This window comes from Cervus elaphus, chromosome 30 (genome assembly GCF_910594005.1).
Source record: "Cervus elaphus chromosome 30, mCerEla1.1, whole genome shotgun sequence".
Classification (NCBI taxonomy): domain Eukaryota; kingdom Metazoa; phylum Chordata; class Mammalia; order Artiodactyla; family Cervidae; genus Cervus; species Cervus elaphus.
The window spans coordinates 70,238,048-70,252,287 of NC_057844.1; the positions used below are offsets into that span (position 1 = coordinate 70,238,048).

The 14,240-nt window shown below is 41.6% G+C and overlaps 2 protein-coding genes across 2 annotated transcripts in view; both read right to left on the reverse strand.

Annotated features, from left to right (window-relative positions):
• Positions 1-14,240, reverse strand: part of LOC122686751 (ATP-binding cassette sub-family C member 4-like) — a 2,082,459-nt gene that overhangs the window by 201,701 nt on the left and 1,866,518 nt on the right. The window lies entirely within an intron of this gene.
• The window catches only part of LOC122686755 (ATP-binding cassette sub-family C member 4-like), a 105,046-nt gene continuing 101,625 nt past the window's right edge, over positions 10,820-14,240 (reverse strand). The window contains 2 exon segments of the mRNA XM_043891996.1: positions 10,820-11,170; positions 12,455-12,555. Coding sequence (XP_043747931.1) covers positions 10,952-11,170; positions 12,455-12,555 — 320 coding nt within the window. The 3' untranslated portion in view covers positions 10,820-10,951.

The window sequence follows — 14,240 nt, forward strand, 5'->3', positions numbered from 1 at the left end:
TTTGGACACCCCTGGTCTTCCTGCCTGTTACCCTCTCACTTCCAATTTTACATGTTGAAGTACTAAACCCCACAGTACCTCAGAATCTATTTGGAGACAGCATCTTTAAAGAGGCAATAAAGTTAATTAAATCATACAGGTGGGTCCTAATCTAACAGACTGGAGTTCTCATAAGAAGAGACCACGACACAGGCTCACACAGAGAGAAGAGCATGTGAGACACAGGGGTAAGATGGTGTCTACAAGACAAAGAGAGAGAACTCAGAGGAAGTCAAACCTATGGACACCTTGACCTCAGGCTTCCAACCTCCAGGGTTGTGAGGATAGAAGTTTCTTTGTTTAAGTCATCTACTCTTTGGTTTTTGTATGGCAGCCCTAGCAAACTACTGCCCCCTTTAGCTTTATGCATCTAAAAGGTACTTTCTCTACTATTTCAGTGATCACCCAAAAGGGTCAATCAGACAGTGATCCGCTCACCTGAGCTGCAAGTTCAAGAAAATGTGATGTGGAGGCACCTTCTCCCAGATGTTGGGTTTTCCTTTCAGATGAATGAATTCTGTTCTATTAGAGTGAAAACTTTCTGACTTAGGCTAATCCTCCCGGTGATATAGCTCTGAAGAATACATTGATATCTGATGCTTGCACATTCAAAAAACTGATAATCTGACAGTTTATCCTCCTAAGAGGATGCAGAGTAGGCAGAAATAATGTCAAGATGCGATGAGAATTAAGAGATGTATTTCTTTCTGTAGAGGTGACCTGAGCCAGTGGCAGGACTGGAATCCAAGAGTGAGGTTCTGCCACCCTGTGAACTTCGCTGACTGGCCCTACCTTGGCTACCACCTGACAGGAGCAATGTTCTCAGGCTCGACACAGAAAGCAGTACCTAGGACAGCACCCAGCCTCCCTCAGCAATTCCCCTGCTGTGCTTCCTGGACCAGCTCTGTGACCTTGGGTGAGCCCTGGACACACCCTCCTCATCCATGACATGGGATAAAAATGGGCCATCATGAGATTATGTGAAATAATATCTGTGAGAACTGTGTAAAATAAATTACACAGAAGTACACAAATGTAACTTACCACTAATATTGTTAGAGTAGGTGCAGGAGTACTAAACCAGGAATCACAAAATTTCTAATTCTATGACCTATGTCTGCTTCAGTATGTATGTTACACTTGATTTAAAATATTTACTGAAAGATCAAATTTCTAATTCTGTGTCTGCTTCAAACTAGCTTAACACCAGTCATATACATAGGACTGGGAAATGGCAACCCACTCCAGTACTCTTGCCTGGAAAATCCCATGGACAGAGGAGCATGGTAGGCTACAGTCCATGGGGTCGCAAAGAGTTGGACACGACTGAGTGACGTCACTTTCACGTTCACCTTTCTTCTAAAGCACCTTAGTTTCTTCACCTGTACAAAGAGAGGGTTGAATCCTATTATCTCATTATCTGGACCAATCTAAAATTCTGTGTTCTATTTCTCATTACTCAATGTCATGATAATATAGTTTTAAAATGAAAACTATGACATACAGGTGGGAACATCTCTTTTTGATGGGAAATGCCCAAGGTCAAAAGAGCAAAAGGGTTTGGGAGATTCCTGGCTCCCAAGGTATCAGGAGGGATGATCTGACTGGGAGATACTCTAGTGGACAAAAGCACTCTGTGAATTTCAGGTGTAAAAAAGTACAGAGTTCCTTGTTAAGCTTCTCAAAATTTGCACACAATGTAAGTACTTATGAAAAGTTCAGAACACAGACTTCCTTGTCCATAAACCTAAGCACAAACTCTAGTTCTGCCAACTCTTCAGCCAGCTCTGGGACCCAGGAAGTCTCCTACCTGATGAGCAGTGGAAGGCCCTGCTCTGAATTTCCTCACTTCTACAGAGGATTGAGAGGAGACAGTGATGAACTCAGGCCACATTTTAGATAAATCTTTCATATAGAAGTATTTAAGATACTGGGACATATTCTCTTTCAGTTCAGATGCTCAGTTGTGTCCGACTCTTTGTGACCCCATGAATCTCAGCACACCAGGCCTCTCTGTCCATCACCAACTCCCTGAGTCTGTCCAAACCCATGCGCATCAAGTCAGTGATGCCATTCAGCCATCTCATCCCCTGTCATCACCTTCTCCTCCTGCCCCCAATCCTTCCCAGCATTAGGGTCTTTTCCAGTGAGTCAGCTCCTCAAATGAGGTGGCCAAAGTATTGGAGCTTCAGCTTCAGCATCAGTTCTTCCAATGAATATTCAGGGTTTATTTCCTTTAGGATTGACTGGTTTGATCTCTTTGCTGTCCAAGGACTCTCAAAAGTCTTCTCCAGCACCCCCAGTTCAAAAGCATCAGTTCTTCAGTGCCCAGCCTTCTTTGTGACCCAACTCTCACATCCATACATGACTACTGGAAAAACCATAGCTTTGACTAGATGGACATTTGTTGACAAAGTACTGTCTCTGCTTTTTAATATATTGTCTAGATTTGTCATAGCTCTTCTTCCAAGGAGCGTTGCGTCTTCTAATTTCATGGCTGCAGTCACCATCCACAGTGATTTGGAGCATAAGAAAATAAAGTCTATCACTGTTTCCACTGTTTCCCCATCTATTTGCCATGAAGCGATGGAACCAGATGCAATGATCTTAGCTTTTTGCATGTTGAGTTTTTTTTTTTTTTTTGCATGTTGAGTTTTAAGCCAGCTTTTTTCACTCTCCTCTTTCACCTTCATCAAGAGGCTCTTTAGTTCCTCTTTGCTCTCTGTCATTTGGGTGGTATCACCTGCATATCTGAGGTTATTGATATCTCTCCTGGCAATCTTGATTCCAGCTTGAGCTTCATCCAGCACAGCATTTCGCATGCTGTACTCTGCATGAAAGTTGAATAAGCAGGGTAACGATATACAGCCTTGAAGTACTCCCTTCCCAATTTTGAACCAGTCCACGGCTCCATGTCCGGTTCTAACTGTTGCTTCTTGATCTGCATACAGGCTTCTGAGGACATTTTGTACCTTATGTTAAACCATAATTCATATAATATAGCTGTGCCATTCTCTGCATGCAGGCAGGTCGTAGTGCATATGTATGTGGCTCATGTGTTCTGTGTACAGGCAGGCCTCAAAGATATTTTGTATTTGGCTCCAGACCACTTCAACAATGTGAGTATCAAAATAAAGCAAGTTACATGAATTTTTTGTTTCTCTGTGAGAATAAAAGTCATGTTTATACTACATTGTAGTTTAATGATGTACAATAGCATTATATAAGGTAATAGTACATACCTTAATTTCCAATACTTTATTGCTAAAAGAATGCTAACCAGCTGAGCATTTATAGGGCAGTAACATTAAAAACCACTGATCACAGATCAGAATAATAAATATAACAAAATGGTTTGAAATATTGCAAAAATTATCAAAATGTGACAGAGACATGAAGTGAGAAAATGCTATAGGAAAAATGGTGCCATTGTACTTGCCTGACACAGCATTGCCATAAATGTCTAATTTTTTTTTAAGTGTTATCTGTGAAGCACAGTTAAACAGGTATGCCTGTATTTCTGAGTGTTCTCACATGTAAATCAACACACATCAGGACACAGGTGAGAATTGATCTGTGAGAATGTGTGAATGTTCCCATGTTATCAGCTCCACTGTAACATCCATCTGTGCAAACAGGAACATCTGTAAACTTTGGGTAAATAGACTGAGATATGTAGGGACACCAAGGACTGCTCATGACTATAGGACTGTGAGTTCCAAACTTCAATGAAGAGAACTAAAAAACCAGGGGACTTCCCTGGCACACATTCTAGTGGTTAAGATTCTGTGCTTCCACTGCAGGAGGCGTGGATTCGATCCCTGGTCAGGGAACTAAGATCGCACATGCTGCATGGCTGCAGGCCCCCCAAACAGAAAAAAAGCAACTCGAAGAAAACCTGACTCGGATTATTCCAGAGTTCAGTCATCAAAGCTATAATCTGAATGTCTTTACTGTGTAACCAAAGGGTTTTATCAATTGCCCATGGAGAGTGTCACCAGTATCAGTAACCTTACATTCTTCAATCTAAAGACACTTGGGGGACTTCCCTGGTCCCTCAGTGGTAAAGAATCTGCCTGTCAATGCAGGAGACATGGGTTCAATCCCTAGTCCAGGAGAATCCCTAGACTTCACATGTTGTGAAGCAACTAAGTCCATGCACCACAACTATTGAGCCTGCACTCTAGAACCCGGGAACCGCAACTGTTGAGCCGACATGCCACAACTATTGAAGACCTTGCACCCTATAGCCCATGCTCTTAACAAGAGAAGACACCACAGTGAGAAGCTCACATGTGGCAACTAAAGAAAAGCCCGAGCAGCAACAGAGACCCAGCACAGCCAAAAATAAATAAGTAAATAAAATTATAAAGACACTTGGAGAAAATCTTCTGTTATTTGCTTTGCAATGGATCCTTTCTGTTTTTCCAAGCAGGGTGGTCTCTGATGATGACACAACTTGTTAGACACTTGCTCCTGGATCTTTCTTCACACATCAAACTCAACATAATCAACACCCAATGCCCCACACAAAACAACCCCTTCATCCATCTTCCCCACTTTACTCTCATTACTTCTTTCCCAGGCTCACAGCATTTAAAAATCAAATTAAAATAAACTCTTTCCTTAATCATAATCAGTGCAAATGAATTTGAAAAGTAAATAAATACTAGCTATAGCCCAGCACTCTGAAAAAAAAAATTCTTACAATGATGTTTTTACCTTTTAGGCTTCTGTGTGTGTTCTTTTTGTTGTTGTATTTTTTTCATACGTGTTCTTAAAGAAACAGTTCACATATTTAAACAAAATGGGATTAATGTGAACATACTGTTATATGTATTTTCATTAAATATTTTGTAAAAATATTTATTTTAATGCTTGCATAACATTATAGTACATGTGATCATTTATTTAACAAATCCTCTACTGCTGGATATTTAGGCAGTGTCAAATAGTTAGCTATTATAAATAACTCTGTGTTAAATATTCTTGAAGATAAATCTTTACAAACAACCTTAATCATTTCCTTCACATAAACTCTCAGATGTAGAATTGCTGAGAGTCAAGTATGAACCCCTTGGACAGCAAGGAGATCAAACAAGTCAATCCTAAAGGAAATCAGTCCTCACTATTCATTGGAAGTACTGAAGCTGAAACTTCAATGCTTTGGCCACCTGATACAAAGAGCCAACTCATTGGAAAAGACCCTGATGCTGGGAAAGATTGAAAGCAGGAGGAGAAGGAGATGACATAGGATAAGATTGCTGGATGGCGTTACTGATACAATGAACAAGAACTTGGGCAAACTCCAGGAGATGGTGAGGGACAGAGAAGCCTGGTGCGTGTCAGTCCATGAGTTGTAAAGAGTCGGACACAACTAGGTGTCTGAACAGCAACAACAAAGTATGAACATTTTCAGAGGAAGCTGTTAAGCTGCTAACCTACCCTCCAGAAGTGTGATACCATTTTCTACTCCCATCCATTTCCCTGCACATTCACAAATCCAGATGTTATTGCTTTGCTTTAATCAATATCAACTTGATTCCACAAAGTGGAATCATTTTCCGAGCATGTCTTGCTGTAGACACATCAGCTCCTGGCTCCCTGCCCCCTTCACCTGCCCACTCTGGTCCATGTGCTCTCACTTCTCAGATTAAACTCCTGAATGACAGCTCAGCACCCAACACTCCACCCCAGGATATCTCTTCCACAAAATTGTCCTCTCTAATCTCTCCATCCTTCATGTACATGAGTCAGCTTCCTTGGCATCACTAGGTAGTTATGAGGGTTGAACGTAAAAATGTGTTTTACATACTTGGTAGTCCTTCTTCTGGATGCTTTGCAGGTGTCTAGTTCTTCATTCACTGGATCAGGGCATCATGCTTTTGCTTATCCTGGTCTCACCTCCCAGAATGCCTTTCACATGCATTTCCACCTGCTGAACCCCTAACCACACATGACTAAGTCTGTCTCACATGTCTAATTCCTTGAAAATGTTCTCCCTGTCCCCTCATGTGGGCTTGTTCTAACTCTAACAGCTGTTATGTTATTTTATATAAATGTCTATAAAAACTGTGACCTCATTCTAGCTTACAAAGCTAATATAGCCATTTTCTTGTTTCTTTAACTAGACTGTATTTGTTGACATCAAGATCTGTATTGGATTTGACTGTTTCTTATTTGTATTACCTGTGGTGTCCTGCGACAAAGAAACTTCCACTGGAAGCTGAGATTTTTAACGCAGGCCAGAGAAATTTATGGAAATTCTATTACCACATTATTTAGGTATAAGATAAATCAGATAGAGACAGACACAGCAGATGGATCCTATAGCCATAAATACAACTTCAAATGGCCAACACCTCATTCTCATGGGACAGACAACACCTTCCTCAGTGTAAGTGGTTATGGTCATTTTACACCCTGTGAAAATGATGACCATTTTGTCCAAGCATTTACTCTGGACGCTTTACATGTCTTATCTTGTTAAAGTTGTACATCAACCCTACAGGTTACATCCTATCACTTCCATTTTGCACAAGAAAAGATTGAGGCTTAGATGACTTAGTCTGTCTGAAATAACAGAGCCCATAAGTAGCACGATGGAACTCAAATCCATGTCTGTTGGCCTCTTTTCATCTGCTGATGGGTGGGCCTCCTTATCCCCTGGATGGCCTGACACCTTATCATGTCCCTCTGCATAGCTAGAACAAGGCAAGTGAGGAGAGGTGTAGTTGCAGTTAAAGGAAAAGGCCTACCAGAGAGATCTTATAGTCAGAGAGTTAAAGCATGACCTGGACACAGGTGTCCACGTGAGTGGCGAGTGGGAGCAGAGAGGGTACCTGAGGTCAGGTGGGCCGGCTGTCAGCAGAAAGAACTAGCACCCACTGCCAGATTGAGAGAGAAACCTGCAGCTAAATGGGACACATGGTGCCTGGTAAACAGGCCAAACAGACCTCGTGCCCTGCTGGAGGCAGCAAGACTCCTTTCTGATCCCATCAGGTGGTGAAAGAGCTGCGCATACACTGCTGTGCTGGTGTGTCTCTGACTCCAGGTCCAGGCAGGGCTGAGCCTGTGGGAAATCCCTCCAGTCCCTGCAGAAGCCTGATGTGGGGAAGGCGGGAGAAGGATGAAAACTGCCTGTAATGAAGACAAACTCCGCTGGAAAGATATAAAGAAACGCAGTGGAATCATGCACATAAACAAAATTAGATTATGATGTTAAAGCATGATTTATAGAGCATAAAAGTAAGTAAATCTAGTGACACAGAGCATTCTAGAGCCTCCTGCTCAGTCACAACAGAGATTTGGGGATTCTTGAGTTCACTTTTAAACTGTCAAAGGACACTTCTTGGGACTCACAGGTTATCACTTATCAAAAACTGCCCATGGGAGAGAAATGAGGAGGTCATGTTCAGATGCGAAGCTGAGTCAAGAGGTCTGGGTGGGCCTGAGACTCTGCATTTCTAAGAAGCTCCAGGAGAGGCAGGTGCTGTTGGCTCTGGCACCACAGTCTAAGTCACAGGGAATTAGGAAGCCAGCGGGAGAAGGGGGACAATCTGGGAGTGAGGGGAGCGGTTTTTAAGAAAATATTATGTAAAAAAGGGAAAAAAAGTAAGAAACTAATATTTTTGCACATTATAGCATGGTCTACTAAGCATCTGTAAAAATGTATCATACAAATAACAGCTGTGAGCAAAAACAAAGAAAAATCAATCTACCTCGAGAGCTGGAAAATACTTTATGCTCAGGACTTTCTAAAATGATCAAATCAACCACAAAATCATCTAAATGAAAAATGCAACCCTTGTTCAGACTCTAACCAGGAAGTCTAGGGTCCTATTTACCTCATGTTGGCTTTTGTGTTTGGCTGCGCTGGGTCCTGCTTGCCTGGCACGAGCTGTCTCTAGTTGTGACGATGGGGGCTGCTCCTGCAGTGCACGGGCCTCTCCCTGAGGGGCTTCTGCTGACGCTGAGCAAAGACTTTAGGAGCTGTGACACGGGGGCTCAGTAGCTGTGGTGCAGGGCTTAGCTGCTCTGCGGCGGGTGGACTCTTCAGACCAGGGATTGAACCAGAGTCCCGTGCATTGGCAGGCAAATTCTTATCCACTGCACCACCAGGGGAGTCCTGGTTCTTTATTTTCACTTGCTATTTCTTTTGTGATTAAAATCCTGCATAGTACCTACTATACTTTCCTATTGACTCTAACTTCTAGAAATCGGGACAGAAGAGGAAATGAGGGAAAGAGAATAAAGCCCCGCTTCTGCTGGGATGGCTCACTCCCATGTCCCCTGCCTGCCTTCCTTAATAGCCTCTCAATCAAATCCAACACCAAAGGGGTGTCCTGGAGTGGTGGGGGCTGGGACAGGTGAGCAGGAGAGGGAAGCTGGGATGCACAAAGGCGGAGTGAAATCAATTCATTAACACACTGCCGGGGTATCATAGCCAAACACAGAAATGAAGCTAACAGTGATACTGACACTAGACCAAGGCACAGATCAAAAGACAAGTTACTTTAGTTGTTAATTCAGTCTCCAAATTCACTTTTCCCTCAAACACTTTAGAATCTCAATAATCCTATTATTTGCAGGTTTTAAGAAGGAAGAATAACAATATGTTATGTTCCCAAGTTGTACTACAAAGTTTCTTAGATAATTCATATTTTATGGCTTCGGAGGAAATTTAAGACAAGTGCAGACTAGAAGAATTACATTTACAACAGGAAATCTGACAGGCACATTGTCTGAGAGTAAATAAACACCACCTACATTGCTCTCAGGGACAACAGTGTTTCAAGAGCTGTGGTTAACCTTTTCCTGACACAGTAGTTCACCTTTTTCCTGACCTACACTGAAACTGGAAATTAGAGAGTTTTTGCCCTGTGACTAACTGAAACTGCTCCCTGGGCAGCATTGGGGCATTAAGTTGAATATTCTTTCATGTTACAAGGGTTTCATTCATTAAATTACAGCTACAGTCATTAGATGGGTCTGGGGTGGTAAGAGTTTTAAACAGCCATTCTTTCAGTTATTTACAGAGTTGTGTGTGTGTGTGTGTGTGCGCGCGCGCGCGTGCATGTGTGTGTGTGTGTGTGTTGGTTCCTGCTTGCTCACACCTGTGTAACTCGCTCACCCTCACAACCAGCAGGCCCTCAGCACCCTCTCTGTGCCCTGCAGAATGCCACTTTCTGGGAACAAAAATGAAAACAAGATGCTTCCTGACTTTAAAAACCCTAAGGTTCTATGAGATACAGACCCCAAATTACAAAGCATGCCACAGGTGCTATCTTTTATTTTAATTATGATGAAATTCACATAACATAAAATGTAACCACTTAACCATTTTTAAGTGGACAGTTTGGTGTTCAGTACATTCACATGGTGTGCAACCAAGTTCAAGATATGTTTTTTTTGCCTGTAAAACTGAAATTCTTACCCATTAACAAACAACTCCCCATTTCCCCTCCCCCAGTCCCTGGAGACCACCATCCTATTTCCTGTTTTCTTGGATTTGACTACTCTAGGAATCAGAGTATTCATTCCTTTTGTGTCTGGCTTATTTCATTTAGCAAGATGTCATCAAGGTTTATCCATAGGTAAGAATTTTCTTTTTAAGGCTGAATAATACTTCATTGTAAGGATTTAGTTCCTCCCAACTTTTGGCTGCTATGAACACAGGTGTACCATAAATGCTATCTTAAAAGAATATATAAAACACTAAGGGTATATTAGTGTATATATATATATATATCAGTGTATATATATATACACATATATATATTAGTATATTAAGTGTATGTTAGTACATTAAGTATATAGTATACTAAGTATGTATATTAAATATATATATTAGCATATATATGGGTATATTAAACCAAGTGTCTCGAAGATGCATTAGAGTTGACTCAGAAAATGAGGAGAATTTCAGCATCCAGATGATGGAGGGGAAGGGTCTCTGAGGTAGAGGGCCAGTGTGTGCACTGGGAACAGGGAGGACGTGGCGCTTGGGAGAACCTACACACAATCCGAGTGCAGATGTACGTCTGTATGTCAGAGGGAGGTGGAGAAGAGCTCCTAACACCTTGTCTGTTCTGGCCTAGTCTCTTCTTCAAGATTGTCCTGGCCCCAGCTGAGGGCCCCAAGCTGAGTGTGGAAGGAACATCACCAGCAGACATAAATGCTGGCAGGTCCAGGTCACAAACCTCTCTGCCGTCTCTTAAGTGAATCTTCTCTGCTCCCTTCAATTTGCTTTTGACTTTGAGCCAATCTCTAGACCTTGCCTCAATCTGAGGCCCTGGTTCCTCACTCCTGACTGGGTCGTTATTCAGACTCTTCTCTGGTGGACACAAGGTCACCTCATGGCCCCTGAGGCTATGCTATGGTTCCAGCAGCAGCTCAGCCAGCCCAGTAAGGATCAGATCTGTGCTAAAGAAAGAAGCAGTCTGTGGGGGTAGGGCAGGGGGCTGGCAGCTCAGTTTGGATGAGTGGAGGACAAGGCTACAGGAAGGGCTAAGGGACAGAGAAGGAGGCTGCAATCAGAGGGCACCATGGGAGGAGGAGGAGATCTCAGAAATACAAACAAGAAAGAATGAAAAGGAATGAGATGTTGGAGAGTTAGGGCCAGGAAGACAAGGTTGACATCCCAGACTTTGTATGAATAATCAGGTGTCACATACAGTGTCCTGGGTCGGGTTAAAATGGAGCCCCGGGTCCCGGAGTCCATCAACCACCATGAGGGAGCTCACAACACAGGGGAAAAATTTCTTGGTATACCCATTCCACGGTCAGTTTCCAAGAAAGATTCACCTACAATGTCACTGATCTAATCTGCATCCATTAGGAGCAAACAGTCTCCTTGACACACTGAGAAGAAAGCCAAGAGCAGATGTGGTGCTAAATCTTTAGCTGGATTTTAAAGAGGCAAATGGATTAAACTAACCTTTTGTCTTGCATCAATCGATCCTTCTTTATACTTCAATACCAGAGGCCCATCCGACTTATACCTGAAGTTCACATTGTTAAAGTAAATCTCTCCGTTGTTGGGCCAGGATGGTGGTGGATGATTCTCAAGTTCCCAGGGTACTTCCTTCTCAAGGTCTGTGTATTCAATCCCCCTTTCTACTGAAATCATCTGAAACACGTATGACATCACATGAGTTACTATCAGAGGGTCTTGTTTATGGATGATCAGAGACTGTAAATGAAACCTGCTTGTCTATGGTTCAGAACATCCCAGGTCTCAGCATCCACAAAGGACAGAGGTAGGAGTCTGATGAGGCCTTGGATGATTTGCAAACTTGTTAATCATCTTCAACATTTTACTTATGACTACTTCCTTCAATTTTATATTAAAAGTAAAGGAATTAGAGAAATGAACGGTAAAATTTTATCGATCCACCTTTCATATCTGAATAAAAATAAAGAGTTTTTTTCAAAGAAAAGAATACTTATGGACAGCAATCAGTATGTGTGGCTACAGAAGGGCCACGTGTTACAGATGAGCAGAACTGGACGGTCACCAAACCTCATTTTAATAATCAGTCACTTTCTAATCTGTTAGAAGAAAGAAATGGAAAGACTTCATTTTTATTGTTTTTCTCCCTTTAGGAGGAGGTACAAATATTCAAAAATGTATAATTTACATATTGATTAAGGCCTCCTAAATAATCATGACTCCATACCCTTGAGAGCACACTCTGAGAAGGAGCCTATCCTACCAGGAAGAAGGGCCAGCAGCAAATTCAGGTGTTCAATGCACAAGAGAATAAATGATAAAATGGGGGGGGGGGAGCGGTGGAGGAACATAGTAATTAAATAAATCTCAAAATACTGGAGTCTTTTTACCAAAAATGAGGAATTGTCAATTAAGAAACAAATATAAACAAACTGCTAAGAAATTAGTTTATATTGTCTCCAGAATTTCAGAACCTCCCTCCTACAGAGACATTTATTGTATTTGAAGACAGTTTGTGATGAATATAAAACCTTCTGACAAGGCATACATATGACTGAGAAAAAATATGTATATATTTTATTCTACATTAACTTTAAGCACATGGAATGTGAAAGTGAAAGTTGCTCAGTCGACTTTGCAACCCCATGGACTGTAGCCTGCCAGGCTCCTCTGTTCATGGGGATTCTCCAGACAAGAATACTGGAGGGGGTAACCATCCCGTTCTCCAGGGGATCTTCCCAAACCAAGGATTAAGCCTGAGTCTCCTGTGGCTCTTGCATTGCAGGCAGATTCTTTACCATCTGAGCCACCAGGGAAGCCCTTAAGCAGATGGAGGAGAATGTAAAAAACTTTGTAAAATTAATTAAAAGAACAGTTTTATTACTTTACATAAGAATTGTTTTTATGCCATATAACAGCAAGGAGACCTGAAAAGGATAAGAACAAAAAAGTAAATATCACCATGTTCTCAACTTCGGCACTTTGCCTGACGCACCACTGGAACATCCCCGTAAGTGTGAGCATAAGAGACAGGACCAGGCCAACCTGCCCGGGAGTCAAAACTAAATGAGGAAGAAGAGGAATAAAGTCAGTCTCCTCCTCAACCCGTCATACAGGTCCTTCTGTCACTTTACAAGGAAGACTCCTTTATATTTATGATTTTTATTGGAGTATCATTGATTTACAAAGTTGTGTTAGTTTCATGTATAAAGTGAATTAGTCAGACATATATATAATCTGCTGTTCTTAAATTATTTTCCCATATTCATCATTACAGAGTATTAAATAGAGTTCCTTGTGCTATATAGTAGGTCCTTTTTAGTTATCTATTTTATATATAGTAGTGAGAAGATTCCTTTATAATATTTACTTCATTTGCATGTAATGATAGCATTACTCATAATATTACTTCTGTTGTATGAGACAATAATACAGTTAAAAAAACAACAACACTATGAGGGACTTCCCTGGTGGTCCAATAGCTAAGACTCCAAGATCCCAGTGCACAGGGCCTGGGTCTGATCCCTGGTCAGGGAACTACATGTCACATGCCACAACTAAGAGTTCACTTGCTGGAACTAAAGTCGTGCCTGTCACAACTAAGACTGAAGATCCAATATGCCCCAACTAAGACCCAGTACAGCCAAACGAATAAGTAAAATTTTTAAAATATTATGAATTTAGAAAGAACTAATAAAGTTGTTGTTCAGTCACTAAGTCATCTCTGACTCTGTGACGCCATGAACTGCAGCATGCCAGGCTTCCCTGTCCTTCATTATCCCAGAGTTTGCTCAAATTCATGTCCATTGAGCTGGTGATTCTATCTAACCATCTCATCCTCTGCCACCCCCTTGTCCTCCTGCCTTCAATCTTTCCCAGTATCAGAGTCTTTTCTAACGAGTCAGCTGTTTGCATCAGGTGATCAAAGTATTGGAGCTTCAGCTTCAGCATCAGTCCTTCCAGTGAATATTCAGGACTGATTTCCTTTAGGATGGACTGGGTGGATCTCTTTACAAACAGCCCAAGGGACTCTGAAGAGTCTTCTCCAACACCACAGCTTGAAAGCGTCAATTCTTCAGCCCTCAGCCTTCTTAATGGCCCAACACATTAATCTGTTGACAACTCTTACATGACTACTGGAAAAAAAATCAGCTTTCCCTATACGGACCTTTGTTGGCAAAGTGATTTCTCTGCTTTTTAATATTCTGTCTAGATTTGTCATAGCGTTCCTTCCAAGGAGCAAACATCTTTTCATTCATGGTTGCAGTCACAATTAGCAGTGATTTTTGGACCCAAGAAAAAATATGTCACTGCTTTCAATTAATCCCCAGATAGGACCAGATGCCATGATCTTAGTTTTCTGAATGTTGAGTTTTAAGCCAGCTTTTTCACTCTGCTCTTTTACTTTCATCAAGAAGCTCTTTAGTACCTTTTCACTTTCTGCCATTAGAGTGGTATCATCTGAATGTCTGAGGTTACTGATATTTTTCCCAGCAATCTTGATTCCAGCTTGTGCTTCATCCAGCCCGGCATTTTGCAAGATGTATTCTGCAAATAAGTTAAATAAACACAGTGACAATATGCAGCTATGTCATATTCCTTTCCCAATTTTGAACCACTCCATTGTTCCACGTCCACTTCTGTTTCTTCTTGACCTGCATACAGGTTTCCCAGGACATAGGTAAGGTGGTCTGGTATTCCTATCACTTTCAGAATTTACAACAGTTTGTTGTGATCCACACAGTTA